The 19,742-nt window shown below is 40.8% G+C and overlaps 1 protein-coding gene across 1 annotated transcript; it reads right to left on the bottom strand.

Annotated features, from left to right (window-relative positions):
* Window positions 1-10,971: 10,971 nt before the first annotated feature.
* Window positions 10,972-18,952, bottom strand: LOC131776079 (ATP-binding cassette subfamily C member 4-like). Its single transcript, XM_059092222.2, has 6 exons — window positions 18,422-18,952; window positions 17,548-17,930; window positions 15,616-16,964; window positions 14,488-15,058; window positions 13,107-13,243; window positions 10,972-12,704 (listed from the first exon to the last, which is right to left on the bottom strand). The coding sequence occupies exons 1-6, from the start codon at window positions 18,950-18,952 to the stop codon at window positions 11,836-11,838; spliced, it is 3,840 nt and encodes a 1,279-aa protein (XP_058948205.2). The 3' UTR covers window positions 10,972-11,835.
* Between the last annotated feature and the right edge of the window lie 790 nt (window positions 18,953-19,742).

Here is a 19,742-nt window from a genome sequence, read left to right as displayed (position 1 = left end):
TCTAAATCTGTCCACCGCCTTTGACGACCGTTGTAGTGTGAGCGGAAAACATTCGTTCCTTTTCTTTTTGTTTAGAAATAATTTGGAAATGTTGTCTGGAAATTTTGTCCAATGAAGAATGGACCGCAGCATGACTGTAATAAATGGTTCATGTTCAAATTTTCGACTTCTGTTGTTATCTGAATAGTCCTGTGCCATAGATTCTTTCGTTTTAAATGAGTTTGACAAATCATTCGTTAAAAGTCTGAAGTCCTGCTCAAAGTTTTCTAGAAGTATAGTAAACTGGATCTTAATTTCAGTAGCAATTAACTTGACTTGCACTGATTCAGGGCTCTTAACCTCGCATAAGAATAATTTAAAACAAAAACGTTCCCCAAAAGTGACATAAGCCTCAAGACGTATCACTGCTTTCCATGTGAGCGATTGTAACTCACCCTACGCTTTTCCTAAGGTTTCCCCGTCATACCAAAGATATCATTGTACTCCCTAGTACTGGGATGCTCTTTGAGAGTGAAGTATATTCAATGTAAAAACACAGAAACCAAGCACCTTAAAGACCTGTAGCTTTATGCACTAATTCATCCCAACGATTAATGCCTGCGACGATAATTTTCATTCTGGGGAGAGCTCTTCAACAAAATGTTAATGATGATAAACTTACCAAGAGCAAGCCAACTTTGCAGGCTCCGCAGTCTCTCTAAAATTGGTCCAGTGTGTTTCTTTCAAACTTTGCCCAGGAATCTACTTTAGTCTAAAAATAATCGAAATCACCTTGGTTTTTGCAGATATAGAAAAATAATTTTTTTCTAAGCGAAAATCGCTTCAGCGCTCAAACGCCAGTTTGTATCAACACCAAATAACAAAAATGGCACAAAGTGCCGAGCTCGTCTTTTCACAAATCTCGACCTTGAGGTTTTTTTTTGCTTTGCATAATTATATCAACCCTTTATGAGAACAAAGCACTTAAATTATGTTTTTTTCGATACAAATTTTTTTTTGTTTGACGCCTCTTTGACGCTGACGTCATAACCTGAAATATGCAACTTTTTATCTCGGCTCAGCGCAAAATTCCAACTTCTTTTCACACGATATTTTTATCCAGACTGACTAAAATAGGGTAGAAGAGCATGAAAATACAAAAACATGTTGTGGTTTCGGCGAACTTGTAGAATAGCTGAAACTTATACAGCCAACTTATGTTTGACGAGTGATTTGAGTCCATAAAAGCTTTTTTAAAACCCGTAATGGGATAAAACATCATTAAGTTAAGAAAAATCGTTATCTCCATTTAGAAAAATAAAGCCGCCGAAAGTTGACTCTTAGCTCTAGGTGACCGATTGTTTCGTGTCTCACTCAGTTAATGAGGAAGGGGAAAAAACCTCAGAGGCAGGATAGCTATGACGAAGTTCAGGTTTATTCAGAATAACACTAAGTCGAAGTTTTCGTATTCGTGGTACTTAAAGTGAAGTCCTTTTCAGTTGATGTATGTGGCATGTAATCAAATAATATTAGAACATAGCTAGTAAATTTGTCTCATCAAATTCAATTGCGCGAGCGTGCTTCATATTCCTAGTGTGCACGCTCATGACGTCAGCAAACAAATCCCTCGCGAAAAAAAATTTTCCATCGGGTTGAAAATGTTATAAAACAATTGGTTCGTACGTCAGCGTGCGTTCATCGTGATATGAAGCACAAGGGAAGTTTGGAGAGCACGAAAGATGCGTAAGAGTTGCTCGAGGCGTCGCCCAGATGCATAAGATGTGTAAGAGTTGCTCGAGGCGTGGCCTCGAGCAACTCTTACGCAAACTTCCCGCGTGCTTCCTATCTCGATGAACACACGCTGACGTATGAACCAATTGTGAATTCTAACATAGCTAGTAAATTTGTCTAATCAAATTCAATTGCGCGAGTGTGCTTCATATTACTATTGTGCACGCTCATGCCGTCAGCAAACAAATCCCTCGAGAAAAAAACATTTTCCATCGGGTTGAAAATGTTATAAAATAATTGGTTCATACGTCAGCTGTGCGTTCATCGAGATATGAAGCACGCGGGAAGTTTGGAGAGCACGAAAGATGCGTAGGAGTTGCTCGAGGCGTGGCCTCGAACAACTTTTACGCATCTTACGCATCTTGGCGACGCCTCGAGCGACTCTTACGCATCTTTCATGCTCTCCAAACTTCCCGCGTGCTTCCTATCTCGATGAACGCACGCTGACGTATGAACCAATTGTTAATTATAACATAGCTAGTAAATTCGTCTAATCGAATTCAAACGCGCGAGTGTGCTTTATATTACCATTGTGCACGCTCATGCCGTCAGCAAACAAATCCCTCGAGAAAAAAACATTTTCCATCGGGTTGAAAATGTTATAAAACAATTGGTTCATACGTCAGCTGTGCGTTCATCGAGATATTAAGCACGCGGGAAGTTTGGAGAGCACGAAAGATGCGTAGGAGTTGCTCGAGGCGCGGCCTCGAGCAACTCTTACGCAGGTCGCAAAGTAGTGTTGATAACTTGGTAACTTAACTCATGCGTCATGCAACGTCAGGTTTGTTAGTAGTAACCATTGGCGTACTGAACTATGTTATTTAACTTCCTTCTTGATCCTTCGTCCACGTCGATAAGTTTCCAAATAGTCGTCTACGATTTAAGATTTGACCAGAACTAAAAAGTTCACCTAAAAGGTCACGGATAAGTTTTCTGTAGATTAATTTTTTTCCACAAAACCTTAGGCAGTCCCAAACCCCATCTCATAGAAGAAGGACATATTCTATTCAGTATCCTTTTTCGGTCTTGGCGTTTCAGAAAGCTCTAATAAATCTAAATCTTTTAAAATCTTTATATTTTTATCACTTCATCCGACTGTTCCTTCCTTAAGGTCTGATACGCATGATCCAGAATCCAAACAATCCAAACCGTCACGAATGTCACCATGGACCAATCTGTGAAATTTTAATTAACAAAAATAGTTCTTTGAAAACTTTCATGCATGAGCAATCCTCGGCGACCATTTCACAATGTGATAGTTTCTTAACCAAACTTGATTTGGTGTCTCTTAAGTTAGATGGGATTTCAAAATGCTTGCACATTTCCCTGAGCATCTTAAAAATAAAAGTCTGTTTTCAAATGCCATTTCGCAAAGGTTATAGACATCATATATCACTGGATGCTTGACACCAATTTCAGACTGTACGGCTACACTGGCTTTCTCGAGCATTTGTTCATCTGTTAGCGAGGCATACTCTTCAGCTAGCTCTTCGTCATCATCAGGCTCGTCGTCATCGCTGAAGGTTTGCTTCCCATCTTATTGCTTTCTCTTCGCAGAGAGTCGCGAGAAAATCCCTGGATTTGAAGCTTTGAAAGCCATTCCATTCTACTAAACACTTGTGTGCCATCGGTTTTGCGAGCATTGCGCATAGTTTTGCGAGCATTGCGCATATCGTTAGCTACTTGTGCAGGATCTTCCTTCCTCCCAGTTTTTCGACCAATGCCAAACTTTTTTTGTAAGTACCCACGCACTTTGTCAGAAAAGTGTGTTTGTCCGCCTTTTGGTTTGTGAAGTGCCCGACCCATTCGGAGCGATTTTACCTCGGCTTTAGTTTCAATTTGAACTTCTTTCTGGAGGCGAGACTTTCTTTTGGAATTCTGTGAAATACTCTGGAAACGCTGAACCCAATCGATTTGTAACTGGTCATACACGCCCCTCTGTACCGTCTTCACTGGGCTGTGATTTTCAGCTTCACTTAGATGAGTTTCCAGCTCTGCACGACTAAGGAATTCCTTTAATTTGAGCACGGGGGATGGGACATCTCTCGTGCTGAGATTGAGAAAAACGGTTTTTTCTCGCTGAGACAAATAACTTCTTGAGGACAAAATATGATGTCATTCCATGTAATTAGCTTACCAGCTCCAATTGTAAAAGCCGTCCACATCCGCCAGCGGTAAACTCAAAATTAGGGGTATCGAATGGTCTTTGCGAGCAGTGTGTTAATTTTTGCGAGCACGAGAAGTTGTCAAATTTTTATTGCGAGCAGCGAGCACTTTAGAAAAATTAATACAGATGGCGAGCAGTGAGCACTTCAAGTACTTCGTAAATTTTCCGCTGGCCGGAGTCTCTATTTTATTTATTAATAGGATACGTTGTTTTGGGCCTATTTTTAGCTAATAATCTGGCCGACACCTCCAAAACAGAACAATAGGTACCAAGCGAGGGCGGTTCAACCAGTCCCAGCATCTTACAGCCGATTGTGCCCTGCTTGATACCAAATTACTTCCCGTAGCTTCACGTGGGTCAGTCGGGGTGGACGCTCAAGAGCTTCAACAGCTCGCAAGGAGATCTACTAGATCCAAAGCCCACGATCTAAAGTTTTCCATCTCTTTTTAACCCGACGCTAAAATGGAAGCTATGTTTTTTTTGGTCATATAGTTCTTATGAAATGTAACAAATAATTATCTATGTAATAAATAACGTGAAATACGGTCTAACAAGCATTTCGGGCTTCGGTTTCGATGATCGGCAAACTGGTTTCCCGCTGATTATTGAAAAAGATTCAACGCAATGAAGCTTAATTTGTTTGAAGGCTTCTAGAATCTAATCAATTACAGCCGTAAAAATCTGAGAAGCTCTATTAGTAGCTCCGAATGTCAAATAATGCTTTAATAGTGCTACTTCTCTAAATTTACTTCTACCTTCGCGGGTGCCTTTCGAGAATAATTCTTATATTTCGTGTTTCCGCGCTACACGTTTGGCGTGGCCTTTAGTTTTTGATCAAAATAATTAAAACAACATCTCATTTAAGAATTTCCTTGAGGCGGTGAAGCGCAAACCACCGAGGGTTTTTATTATTGTTGTTTTGTTAATCGGGTTTCATATGCCACCGTTTGGCATCAGATTTTAATGGTTACTATTACTAGTGGCCGGGAAGCTCCCAAGGTTGAAAAAACCACTACGAAATGCGATCTGAGTACACTGTTTCAAAATATTATAAGCTATCAAGCCAACTGGGAGCTGGTCACGTTGTGAGTTCGTAATATACCCGTAGATGGTCAAGAAACAAGTGAATAGATGAAAGATCACATATTTGAACTGCAGAACTGCACCCCTCTCAAGTAGAAAGCCTGCGACGATAAACATGATAAGGAATCAACCTATAAACGAAATGCTTGTCATGGAGCTTCGTGCGTTTCCCCGATAATACGTACAGCGCCTCCAGAACAGTTACAGGCTGAACTGTTGAGAAAAGACTGAAGCCAGAGGTAAGGATGTTTCGACCTTTTTTTTTCAACTATATCATAACTGATTTATCGTTTACATATGTATAAAAAATAACTACAAAACAGGATTAACGAAATTTCAAGCAATCGAGCACATGTTAACAAGAATGTGAGCACGCGAGCAGTTGCAAAAATTTTGTGAGCACGAACAAGCGAGCACCCGTGTAAATTTTGCGAGCAATTTGAGCAAAGGCCAAATTTCGCGAGCACTTTTAAATTGAATGGGACCATTCGATACCCCTAAAATTGTGCAGCGCGCTGAAATTAGGGATCTTCTTTAACTTCAGAGTTATATTCTTGTCGTTCATGTCGAATACTCCTGCTGTCGTTCCTCGTACTGGTTTTCTGTTAGGGCAGTCTGCATGTCTTTAGCCGTCAAACTATCATGAACATCGTTGCAGCAACGTTTGACGGCGGCTTTCATCGGGCATAAAATCCTGTCGCAAATATCCTTACCGTGCTGTGGTTCCGAAATATTATATATCACAACGTCAATTCCCTGACGACTTCCGACACCTCGGAAGGTCGCTAAGAGACTGCTGTTGTGATGACAACCCGCTTTGCCTGATCTTAGGTGCACCTTTGTAATGGTTAGATGGTCTATTTTTATCACAGTCATGAGTTGTTCGAGGATTGAGAGAATAGCGAACCAACTCTGGCCACAACTGTTCAACAGATAAGCGTAAGAGGAGACTTCTAGCTTCCCACCTTTCTTGACAAGGACACTGCGTATGTGCCAATTTATGCCTCTCTTTGCAAACCACTCCGATTACCTTTTGCGAAACTTTATTTGCAAAAACTTCATTGCCCAGTCAGATAATATAAAAACTTCGTTCTACCGAAGAGAAAGCAAAATGCTTTTCTTGCATTTTTCCTGATCGTGGGCACTCATAATGTGTGCCTTCCACTCCTTGACTTTCTCTTCAGCAACAAGTTCATCATGTCGAAGATCATCCTCCCTCTCCTTATTATTTATCTTAGAGGAATACTTTACAATGACCGAATGAATTCGCTGAATAGCCTCCTTAAGTGCTTCACAGTCGTTACATGAAATATTATGGTCGTGGCTACAATCTGTGCAATAATCGGCGTCAGCGGGATCGCTCAGGGTGAATCCAGTACAGTGGTCGGGACACTGGTCTCCCGCTTTGCAGTTGTCTCGATGGGTCCTCTTCAAGTATAACTTAGCCTCTTTCAGCCTTGTGCACGTTTGTGCACACCACTCCTTGTTCGCCCCCACTTCTTCCAATTGGTCTAAAATCTTGTGAAGTGCTTCAAAACCATCGACGCCATCTGCCACCGTGTTATCAAGACCTTTAGGGGATTTTCTTTGGGAGGCTTCCTGAACTTCAAGAATACCCCACAAAGTGGCGCGACTCATGGGACTGAAATTTTCTTCTTTGCAGAAATCAAGGTACTGGTTAATGATGGTACATTTGGCAAAGGTACGTACTATGTTTGGCGTGACGAATTCTTCACTACTTTCAAGCTTGAGTCTTCGGCTTCCAAATGCCACTTCCTATAGAAGTAAGGGCGAGATGAAATTTCCATATAGTGATCCAAGTGACATTTATCTTATCGAACTCGATGCTGTGGTATCTTGGTTAGTGGGATACCGGGGCCTTCAGAAGAACTGTGCACTCTGGCTTTTTTATTTGCCTATCACTGATATTTTACAATGTCAACGAAGAGCCTTCAACTCGTTTACTTTAAACCTATTCGCGTATACACCAAGGATCTGTGTCCTTGGCATCTTAGATGGCGCTCACCTATAGGCCGCGACTAACGCCTTTAGACCAGGGTTAGCAGTCGTGTCGTTCACTTTTTCTCCCCGAAGACCTTGAAGCAGCTTCTCACTATTATTTGGTGCTATGACATTGTAAACCAACCTGCATGCCTCGGTAGCTTTACTAACTGAGTTATTTTTGTGACTGGACGCAATAGTCTCCACTATTGTTATGGCGTTTCGTATCAATGTTGATTCGCATCAGAAGAAGCAAAGATTTATTGTAACAATTTCAATAGTTCGAATGCAGTAGTTTGTTCACATTTAATTCTTGGGTATACTGTACGACTCGCTATAATAAATGTGGTAGAATTGGAACGAAATGGCTGGTTTTTTTTTAACCCTTATTGAGGAATGTTGTGTTGTGATTGAAAAGAACATCGACAAAAAGCTTGCAAATAGAATAAGGTACCCAATGTGATACAAAGGATGCTTTAAAAAGAAAGTGTGGTGGGGGGGGGGGGGTCCAAATCTGCGAAGGGGGGGCCATTTCCGCTAATGGATTTAGACCGGAGTTCCAAATCCGCGGGGGATCCAAATCCGCTGCGACACCGTCAGTCAGAATTTTTTACAGAATTTATAACGAAATCAAGGTTCTTTCAAACTTCGTAGGAATCAGTCAGATGTTTGCTTAGAAATGTTAAACGATTCCGAATATTAACTTGGTCTTTTAGTCGACAAATTTTTCCAGCTTGTGCACACCACAATATTATTACTTGGTTGTCGACGCTTCTGATCAGACTGCTGGGAAAGGTCTCGAAATGGCTAAATGCTCGGCAGTCATAAATTTTCTCCGAAGTGCTACTACTGAAATGATTCCTTCAAACCTTTAAAGAGTATTAGAGAGTTAGTTTACAAATGTCAAGCGATTCCAAAAATTAACATGGTTTTCTAGTAGACAAATTCTCCGAGCTAGTTAAAAAGATGACATCAATGCTCTTTCAATTTTTTGGCGTTTTTTAAAGTTAAGCACTTGGTATGTGTGCACATGATTAAGGTCCATTCGTTCTGGATAAGTTTGACGAGTCATTCATTAAAAGTCTGATGTCCTGCTTAAAGTTGCCTAAGAGTATAGTAAACTGGACCTTAATTTAAAATAATTTAAAACATAAACGTTCCTCAAAAGTGACATAGGCCCCTAGACGTATCAATGCTTTCCATGAGAGCGATTATAACTCAGCCTACGATTTTCCTAAGGATTCCCCGTCATACAATAGATATCATCGTACTCCCTTGTGCTGGGATGCTCTTTGAGAGTGAAGTGTATTCAATGCACAAACACAAAAACCAAGCACCTTGAAGAAACATAAATTTACGCGCTATTTCATCCCTTTGATAATGCTTGCGACAATTATTTTCATTGTGGCGAGGGCTCTTCAACAAAATTACCAAGAGCAAGCCAACTTTGCAGGCTCCGCATTTGACCTTGTATGCGCCAGTTCAGTTACTCACTGTCCTTAATATCGGCTTGATATTGAGGATAAAATCTTTATACGTGAGCTACGTACACGATTTCGAGCAATTTATCATTTGATCTCTGAGTTCAGCTGTATGTAACCAAAACGCGAAAAAGAGTTGATTCAGTCACTGATCACGCGTTTTTTTATATTGCGTGTTGTTTAAGTTTAAGAAATAAGGTTCATACCTGACGGATCGTGTCATGTTATCTGTTCACGAAACAGGCATCAAAATGCAGCTTGCATACTTCCGTAAAACCTTAAAGCAGTGAATTCGCTATTTAAGATATCGAGTCGAACCAGTATTTAGTGGTTATCCACGGAGAATAACGGGGTTACCGCTTGAAACAGGTTGACCGCTGAATACAGGTCCACAGAATAGAAGAATTACGGAACAAAAGAAAAAAGCGCCATGTTTTGCCATAACTGACCACTTTGTTTACAAAAACTCGCCCAAAAATACTACAAACATTGATTCTGGGAGATAAACGCGGATTTAATTTTACTTGAGAGATTTTTCTTAGTTTTATTTCAGTGGTCTCAATTTGCGCTTCAAGTGACCGTTTGATAGAGGTGGAGAACTACACAAACAGTCCTTTAGGACCTAAGAATGACCATTTCGTGGTTTTGCTCAAGGTTTTTAGATGAAAAAAAGAACTCTTGGAAGAGATTGTTGTTGATGAAATGCATATTGCCCACATCTACAAAGCCTATGGTTTTAACCTACGGTTACTATCACTCTGACTACTGTTCCATTGGTACATAAGTTTTTTGAGCAAAGTTAGTGTGGGCGAATCGCAAACCCACGCGAAAGCAGATAATGCTATGTCACGCATAGGTGATTATTCAATTTCCTGGTGAAATGAACATTTTAGCCTAAAATTTCGTTTATTTGCTCGTGGTTTTCAGATGAAAAGAGGAATTTCGTTTCATGCTAGCAATTTTTCAGCTGACAAATTAAAACAAAAGATGGTAAATAAGACGAGGATAGCAATACAAAAGATAATAAATGGAATGAGGATAAGTAGAAGTTGAGGAATTGCACGTGACTATGCAAAACCTTCCAAACCAATTCCCAACAAGTTACTCAACATCAAAATCACGCACTCGTGTTCTTTAAAAAAAAGAAAATTAAGGCAAAACAAATAGCTAGATAAGCAAGAATTAGTCATATTTCTGTTTGTCAACTTCGCTCTGACAAAGGGCTAAAACTCAAAACGTTACTGTAGAATCTTTTTTAGACGGCCAATTAATAAAACCACGGCTTACCGTTGATGAGAATACGGAAAGCTTTGCTCTTCAATCGTGCCTTTTACATAAAAATTCGCTTGCCGGCCATTTCAGCGACATCGGTTGAACGAAATGAAAAGGAACGATGCCACAGAAAACTCCGTTAAGAAAATAATGAATATCAGACTCTTAAACGCGACAAAATAAGCTTCCGATTGAACGACACTTCGATTCATCCGAATCGATGCAAATTATGCGTCGATCAATTCGAAGCTTCAACATCCCCCTTAGGCAACCTCCCGGACATTTCAACTTTTGAAGATTGTTTCGTTCCATTGCCAATTTTTTTTAAAGGCAAGATTAGTGACAGTGACTCTCTCGGAGACCTCTTCTTCTGAGCCATCTGCTCGCGAGAGTGAACTTTTAACTTTAAAATAACTCCATATCAAAAGATATAACACGTTTATTCAGACAGAAAGACTTGACAGTTCTGGTTCAAATTTCCCATTTTCACCCTCAGGCACGAAAGACAGTCATATATCCCAACAGAGCGTGGAGATCACATCAGAAAACATGGCGCATGCGAAAGATTATTTTTTAAAAGGTGAGATGTGAGAAGGAAACGATCCTAAGAGTCTAGAGATGTTTTAAATAAGTTACCAAAGGGAAAGTTTGTGATCTCTACACTATGGAAGAACGATAGGAAAAAATATGTTAGCGTGCTCGGTTGTCAAGACAACTTAATGTGGGACACAAAACTCGCTGTTCGTAACGGGGGTGGGGGTGTGGTGGGGTATGGGGGGGGGGGGCTCCTGGAGCCTTTGAACTCCTTTTTGAGGTAATATGTTAGGGATAGACTGTAATAGAGTCATTCATCTTATAATTATGGAACTTAAGTCATCTGTGCCGTTATTTCGTGGGCCTTTTTTTCCTCTCATTCTTTCTGCCCATTGGAGAAGATCTAAATTTATACCCAGCGTGAATGTATAACAACCTATTACTCTATGATATCGGACCCTAGGTCTGGCCATGGCCCCCCGCCCACTTAAAAAGTCATTGCTAAGCTGCTGCACTGTTTCCCATATCTGTATAAACTGTTATCTTGTTTCTCATGTGCATTGCGTTGGGTGGTAAGAAGCGCTCGTAAGTCGTTCCTAGGGCATCTCCATAGGTCTTTTACTTATGATCAGTTGGGGGACAGACAGATAAGTTACGTCAACATGAGAAAAATTTTGCTTTGTTTATTACCTAAAACAAACCTAATCTACTTTATGGTGGGTTTGTTCATTAACAGATCACAGAGGACGTCATAGGGCAGTAGGAACGTCGGTGACACACTCACTTGCGCCTGGTGTGCAGGTTTTTCTGTTCTTATAACATAATGGCCGACGTTTTCAGTAGGTTTTCTTTCGCCACCTCAACAACAATACAACAACTGAAAAATATCTCTAGCAACACTGCTCTAACAGCACTGCTTTTTAGTTGTCAGTTTAGAAAAAGTGGTGTTTAGAGATAGGAATTGCTAAGGAAATCGAAAATTACGAGCGGACCATGCTGAACACTTTACTCGAGCGATTTTACGCCGAAATTAAAAACAGACATGGTTAAACCTCGCAAACGACGATTCCATTTTATCGAAAGTGATTCGGGCACAGACTGAACAATTCCTTAAACTGTTTAGCCGGGCTTTGAACTTTTTTGTGCCTTAAAGATGTGAAAATTTCAGTGTATATTATTGTTTTGATCGTACGCGGTTGGTTTGAATAAATTGTTTCTACACTTGATGCGCGCTGTTTACTTCTGCATAATTATGATAAGCTATCTCGTATGTTTTCATGTATATTATTAATACATAATCACATTATTTTTCTCGTGCAATTCGGAATAAAGGAGTGCTTGTTAATTTTTTCAAAAACCACAAATTGCACTAGCCCTACGGGCTCGTGCAATTTTGTTAGTCTTTAAAAAAAATTACACGTCCTTATTTATTGCACTCGAAGTCATGTGAATACCAATACTAATATCTTGAGCTTTGCAGGATCAGACCTGCGTGACATTCGATTTATTTCAACCTTAGACGACATCTCACTTCATGTTCATTATTGAATCAAATTTGTCAAATCCTTTAACTTTTCCATCTTTCAAGACCAAAATCTTCTCGCAGTCTTTTATCGTGTTCAAACGATGGGCTATAGTGATGACAGTTGACTCCTTCAGTTTGTCCCGCACTACATTCCAAACCGTCTGCTCTGTGTCTGGGTCAACATGCGCAGTTGGCTCGTCCAAGACGACGATTTTACTTCGCTGTAGCAGCACACGGGCCAAGCAAACTAACTGGCGCTCTCCAACACTGACATTAGCGCCATGTTCCAGCAGTTCGTGATCGAGCTTGGCCGCAAGTGTCTTGACAAAATCTTTCAGTTGGACATCCTCTAAAGCCTGCCATAATTCAGCATCTTGAAACTTGTCTAAAATGTCGAGATTTTTTCTCAATGATCCACTAAAAAGAACAGGACTCTGGCCAAGAACCGAGATACCTCGTCGGGCTTGTTGGAGGCCTATCTCTTTAATTGGAACACCGTCGATGATTATCTCTCCATCAGCATCAGGCATGCGCATAAGAGCTGCTACAAAAGATGACTTTCCAGCTCCTGTCCGGCCGGCAACTCCGATCTTTGCTCCTCCTTTGATGTTAAGATTGATGTTCTTCAGCACTTGAGGTCCCCCTGGATAGTACGTCAGTGATACATCTCTCAACACAATACTTCCTCTCCGAGGCCAGTCTTTTGGCGGTGTTCGTTCTTCCTCGTATCCAGGCTCCCGGTCAAGTTTGGTGTAAGTCATAACTCGCTCAACTGACGTCATGTAGTTTTCCACTTCGGAGGTTTTTCTAACAGCGTATTGAGTCGAGCTCAGAGTTTGGATGACGTAAACAAGAGCAAGACCAGCGTAAGCTGAAAAAAATTGGAGTTTGAATTAATAAATTCTGGACTAGTTTTCTCTTGATGGCTTAAAACATTTAACGAAAACTTAACAAGGCTTGGTGACTTAGCCTGGTCCAGGGAATCACTTAATGGAAGGAAAAAATTAAGCATCTTTTTTACGTCTTTTCTTAGTGTTGTAGTTTTGACTCCAAGCTAAGTAGGTGCAGAGGAATTATCAACCCAAGTTTCCCGTTTTGAATCATAAAACACCACACGAGTGACTCTCACGTATCTGTCGTGTTTAGAAACCACCCGTTTATAACAAGAGTGCAAGTATTTTCATACTTATTTTATTTTTCATTAGTTCATGCTGTGTTATTACATGACTATATAGATTCTTTACTAAAACGTTACTAAGAATCTTGAGCTTACCGGCATCTTGAGATACCAAAATTGCAGCCAGAGCAACTGCACCGACTAACAAGGAAGCGAGACAATCCAAACGTGCACCGAGCCACCTATTGCTGGCCATCACCATAATGTACGCCTTATTATGAACATCTTGATATCTGAAGGGACGAGTGTTGATCACAATTAATTTTTTAATAATGGAGTGATTTTCCATGATTAGTTGACCAACGAAAATAAACCAGATTGTAGACGCTTTGAAACACTTTGCCTCGTGATTCGTCCGGCAAACTCGCGCAAAACCAACCGCCTCTTAGCTTGGTCGTGCGCGTTGTGATCTTTTCTTTTGTCCTGATTGGCTTGTTGTTTTCAAATTGTATTTTTTTTACCACCATCACTCCAAAATACACTCTAAGTTGATTACATCGAGTCTGCACATTGAAGTGAGACCAGTGTCTCATTTGGCCTGACAATGTAACGGAGCCTTTCAAAAAATTCCGCCCGACACCCCACCCTCTCAAAAAGATGTTTCTCTCCAAGAAACATCCACAGCCTTCTAGCTAAGTATCGGAAAGATCACTTCCGTAACCACATCTCAGTCTTAAGTACGCTTCATCTGTCCAGATGAAGGGAGCTAAAGCCGAGTTTGTTAATGATATGGATACTTTGCCATTATAAGTGCTAAATTGAAAAAAAACCAACAACAAAACAATTCTTAATTGTTCACTATCACAACTACATCTTGCATACTAAGTATAACATTTATCCAAAGGAGAAAACGAACTGCACCCGTCAGTATTTCCTGTTAAACCCATAATGGTTATAGGACTAAGTGGAGTTCAATTCGGTCCGTAATCATACAAGTAATTAACAAAGGCGGACGACTGCGAAGCGGGAGTCTGTTTTTTTTTCATTCACAAGTATGATTAAAAACAGAATTGGACGACAAGACGTTCTCTTACCAATTTATCAAAACTATGACAAAATTAAAGAAAGAAACTAGACAACAGTTATACGTTTTCTTTAAAAAAAAAAACTTGGCGAAATGCGCTACAACAGCTCGCGCATACACTTACACGCAGGCATGACTCGTCAACTGTCCTACTACACTGTCCAATTACAAGCATGACACTTACACTGTCCTGATAGTGCTCAAATCGGGCTGGTGATAATCAATCACGTTCCATAAACTTGTTGCAGTTTTGAATAATCGTGAAATTTCTGCATCCTGCGATTTTTTTGATTGACTGTTCATATTATGGGTCTGTTGAAACCCTATCAGAAGGATGTATTGGCGTTAAAGGAAAAATAAATAGCTCACAGAAAACGAGAAATTATGAGTCATTTGTGCCCTGTATATTTATCGGCTCTGGCATCACACACCGAATCAATGTCTCCCACATACCTGTAAAGTGTATCCACAAAATCTCTCTGTCTTCCTCTCGTACGAATCGTGTCCAGCCCTATCACGGTCTCCGAAAAATGAGCCAACACTGGGCTTCTGGATATCGACTCTAACCTCTTTAGTTCTCTGGCAGTCTTCAAGTAATAATTGGATAGAAAAACGACCAGCATGGAAATTGGAACAACAAGAAACATCAGCCAAACATTTGTGGCAACTGTCACCAGAATTTGGACAAATATCGCCAAGACCCTCTGCATTGCCGCCAGGAATGTTTTTGGTAACAACTCATCTACGCAGCCAATATCATTGGAGAAGCGATTTAGGATTCTTCCTACTGGGTTTGAATCAAAGAACAGGACAGGTGCTTGTAAAATGGCCACAACCATTTTATCGTGAAGACGCTGGGCGCACTTTAGAAAAACTAGGAGGAATCCATAAGCCCGAATGATAGTAAATATAAAACACGCGCCAACCAGACAGGCGAAGACAGATAGATAAGTCTTGTTCTTCTGATCCTCTGGGCTTAGCCTTGCAAGAAACGAGAGCCACAAGTCTGGAGCAGCTATGATGGCTGAAAGAGATAAGATCAAGGCGAGGTGGTTGAATGGTATTTCTATATGATCATTCAGTTAAACGTTATAAGATTTATTGGGCCTAGACACAACTCATCTGGGTTAGCTACTTTCGTTTGTATCTTGGGGAAGTTTATGTAAGCACCCATTGTCACAGAATAGATGAGGCAGTCAACCATGTTACATACAAATATTGTTAGAAAACTGCTTTCGGTCTCTTTTTGGCCTTTTTTAGGCGAGTGGAGGCAAGTGCGAGGCAAACGCGAGGAGAAAGGCTTCAGTTCTTCCTTTCGCGCGTGACTCGCCATTCACGTTCGACTCGCACTTGCCTCGCGCTTGTACGAGCAAGTGAGATATCGGGAACATGGTGAGAAATTTGTGTAGTGTCTCTCAACTCTACCATCTAATCTTAAACAAAGCGTGTTGTTGGTTAAAAGCATAGCCATTGTGAAATGATTTGCACGAAATAGAATAAAAGAAATGTAGAAAAAAGATTCCTGTCTTCCCTTTTAGGGCCTGACCCAAGGTTTGTAACTCACTCTAACAATAAGTTTACCTTGAGTAATGAGACTTAAACCAATCATTCCAGTTATCATCAAGGGATGTGCTCCACTTCTGAAATAGTCCCAATAAAGCCTGGATGTCACAACTCCGATTGCACGATCCTCCTTTGCTATCTCCAAACCCCTCGCTTCATCGGGCACAGCATATGTTCTATAGCACTTTTCAACATCATTGTGTTCCTCCTTATCTTCCCAGGAGAATGGCCAGGATAAGACTGTTTTGTCCTTCAGAGCTGTCTTATAGAGCGGGTCAACAGTTGAATTAATTACACCTTTTTCGTGCAGCTCAGTAAAGCGTCCCTTGTCGAGGACACTCCCTTTGTACAACACAATCACTTCATCAGCATTTTCCATGTGCTTTTGCTGATGAGAGGCAAACAGAACGATTTTATCGCCTAGCAGATCTTTGATACACTTGTTAAAGATGTGTTGACCAACTTTAAAATCGACAGCACTCAGTGGATCATCCAATAGATAAATGTCTCCGTCAGCATAAACTGCACGAGCTAAACTTACTCTTGCCTGTTGTCCTCCACTCAAAACCTCGCCGCGTTCTCCAACAACTGTTTGGTCACCATCAGGTAACCGCTGAAAGTCTTCTTTCAGAGCACAGACGTCGATTATTCTTTTGTACTTAGACTCCTCGTAGGACCGGCCAAACAAAATGTTTTCTTTTATCGTTCCCGAAAATACCCAAGCAGTTTGAGGCAAGTAAATGACAGAACCTTCATAATCAATGGTACCACTGGCGTTCGAAATTTCACCAGCGATCGCTGAGAGCAGAGTAGACTTCCCACTTCCAACCGGGCCGGTGATGACTATTAAACTCTTTGAAGGTGCAAAGAAGTTGATATCCTGAAGAATAAATTCATCCTCACGATGCGTTTTTGCGTAACTTAAATTTGACACACATAGTATAGACGGCCCTAATTCTGTTGCTTCACGAGACAGGGAAACATTCCTGATATTTCCCTCTTCTTTTCTTAAGTAACTGCGACTTTGGTTACTTGAGGTACTTTTCGCTTTTTGTGGGGGCTCGTTGCTTTCACCACTCTCCGTGGCTTCCAACAGATTTTCCAAAAGAAGGAATTCTTCGATTCTTCCAAGTGAAACGTAGGCGTCATACGTTAACATTAAACCAGGAGTCATATTCAACATGCCACTCACTTTTAAAACACCCATAAACGACAGGAGCGTAAAAATATTGGCGGGCGTGAGGGTCTGCCCTGTAAGCACCATAGTAATTACTGACACCAATGTGGCCAGTGGCGTTGCACTGTATGACAAGGCATCGATACTTGACTGAATGGCTGTCCTCCTCGAAATGACGTTGATTTCATTTCTGAAGATAAAAGGTTATCATAAGTTATGTGGGCATTCTGTCGAACCAATTCATCAACAGTGTTCTCTCTAATTTGAAATATCAACGAGGTGAACGGGAAGCAAGCGTACCCTTCCCCATCGTTTACTTCTTTGTAAAAGTGCGTCTTTTGCGGCCCCACGACAACGTACGAATGAGGTGATATCCACTCCCTTGGATAAAAGTGATAACAATATTTCCGGGCGTAAATCCCGCGGGAGTCGTTCCAAGATGAATTGCAAAGGATATTCGGAGTTTGAGTAACCGACTAGAGCGCTCTTTTAACACTATCTACTAAGTATATACTGATATTGTTTAATTGACGGGCCAGTCCTCCAGTTATGAAACGGGTTACTGATCGGTACTGATAAAGATATTAGACTTTTTTTAGGGGGGGGGGGAGGGGGCATGTTTAGACTGCTTAGCTAACAAAGCTCCAATGGAGACGAAACAGATTTCTGGTTATCTATTTTCGAGTTTTGAATAATTTGGGTCAACAATTACGGGAATATATAATGCTAAATGTTGGAGCCTACTTCTGAATAAAAATGATAATTTACCTTACCTTCTTATATGTTTTATCTTTTGTCCATATTCGTCCTCCCACGCATGCATTTTGACCGCGCGGATTCCCGAAACTACTTGATTCATTAAGGAGATTCGCTGATCGGACACTGTAGCTGTGCGCAAGCGTAGCTTAGCATTAGCATAGGACAAGACGGCAAAGTATGGCATAAGAATACACAGGAAGAACACACCTGTAACAGCCTGCCAACCAATCAAATTGTACATAAGGAATATTGCCCCTGCATAAGCAGGAACTGCGAAAGCGGCTGAGAAAAACAATTTGATTGTCTCTTCTTCCATTCTTTTAACATCATTGGATATCAGATCGAATAAGCGTCCTGCAGTGAATTTCAGTAACGTCTGCTTGCTGAGTAGAAGCGTCTGAAAGAGAGTACAGATTAGACATAAGAGAAGAAGGTTGTTCCATAAACCATACGATTTAAATCTCCGGCATAAAGACAACTATGACTGCGTTTCGAGACGAGAGTATCCAAACCTCCAAATTTTCTTTAAATGTGTAAAAGGTGCGACAACTCCGGCACCATTTTGAATCTCGTTCAGAAGCGCGGCTGTAGACGTTATGGTTTCTGTAGCCTACTTCCACGTCAACGGCAGGCTAAATAACTGTTTGTTTCTTCGAATCTTTTGTTGGTGAGCAGGATTGCTCACTCTCGTAGAAGCAGCAACTGGCGATGATGTTTAATTACTCTCTCCTTCCGGGTCTCCATATGACATAAGCCGATTAAAATCGATAAGATTTCTAGGAAAAAATCATTCTTTATCGGATAGATAAACGTGTTCAAGTTTGTTCGGCTTAATTTGGGGTTTTTAGGGTATTAGAGAAATCGGTTGAGCCTTAGGATCGTGCCTACCTTGTGGTACGCCAGTCCCCTCAGGGCGCTTGCTATTTTGATCCCCAATATTTCACATCTGTAGTCTTGCTGGTGCATACCAAGACCACCGATCAAACCATTGAGACACATAGCTAATGCGCAGGCGTAGAGTGGATAAGTATTATCTGTCTCAGTTGACATAAGCTTAGAAACGAGATACCCGAGAAACAGTGGAAAGAGAAGGCGAGAAGTTGTAGACAATATATTCCCCGTCAAAATGATGATGACATCTTTGACAGAAAGCATATCAAACACGCTTTTCCAAAGTCTGGGCCTTTTCCCATTCATCTTGCAATCATGTTTCTCGCACTCCCAGATCTTCTGAAGCTTGTCTGTGGCAAAACGGCCAGAGTTCTCGTCTGATAAGGGTAAAAAGTCATTTTGATCCAAAGGTCTTTGACTGCCTTCCTTAAGGACTCCGTTCATCCAAAGGAAAAAAAGAGAAGATACAAAACTGACTTTTTTATCTTCATCACCAGAGATTTTCCTGTAACCGCCTTTTGATGCCATCACTTAAGACCTACAAAATTGTTGGCCATTATTAGCACGTTCAACACAATTGTCAAACGTCTCTGCATGTTTTTCCAGTATTTCAGAACTAAGTTGCCTTCTAGGGGTTGTAAACTTACAAAAAATCCAATAAGTCACGGTGTTTTGTAGAGGCTCATGACTTTCATATAGCCTAAAATGATGTAGAAGCTCATGACTTTCATATAGCCTAAAATGATATAGCCTAAAACAGAATGGTCAATAAATCAATAATTGTAACCAATAAACGCGAACATTACCAGGAGAAGAGCGGACCAGAATTTTTGATTTTTTGTCAATATAAAGTGCAAACATTAAACTTTTCTGCTTCTTGCGTCGACGCCTGGTCTTCTAATTCTTCACCTTCGAGCACGAGTTCGAATCAATTTTTGACCTCAGAAGCCACAGAACCGAATAGGTTTCATTGGTCATTTAACGTCCACTGAGGCGTAAAATAAAATTTCATAAGCGAGAAAACGTCATTTTTTTCTCTGGCTGAAAAGAACCGCATAATACTGTAAAAATTGGATACCTATCGAAGTCGACAGTCGAAATTCTCGAGCCAACAGAGCGCGGTTTCCACGGTTTGTACGGTCTGCACGGTCTACACGGTCTTCACGGTGTGCAGTCTGCGTTTTAGCACATCTCCTGTGATCTACCCCACTCAATCAAAGCTTTTAGCGAAACTATAGATATACAAAATGTCAAAACAGCCTGTAATCGACCTTGTAATCAAAATCTATATGGATAGAATCGTACTGACAATTTCGTG

The sequence above is a fragment of the Pocillopora verrucosa genome, chromosome 2 (genome assembly GCF_036669915.1).
Source record: "Pocillopora verrucosa isolate sample1 chromosome 2, ASM3666991v2, whole genome shotgun sequence".
In the NCBI taxonomy this organism is placed as follows: domain Eukaryota; kingdom Metazoa; phylum Cnidaria; class Anthozoa; order Scleractinia; family Pocilloporidae; genus Pocillopora; species Pocillopora verrucosa.
This window is presented reverse-complemented; position numbering and strand designations above follow the sequence as displayed.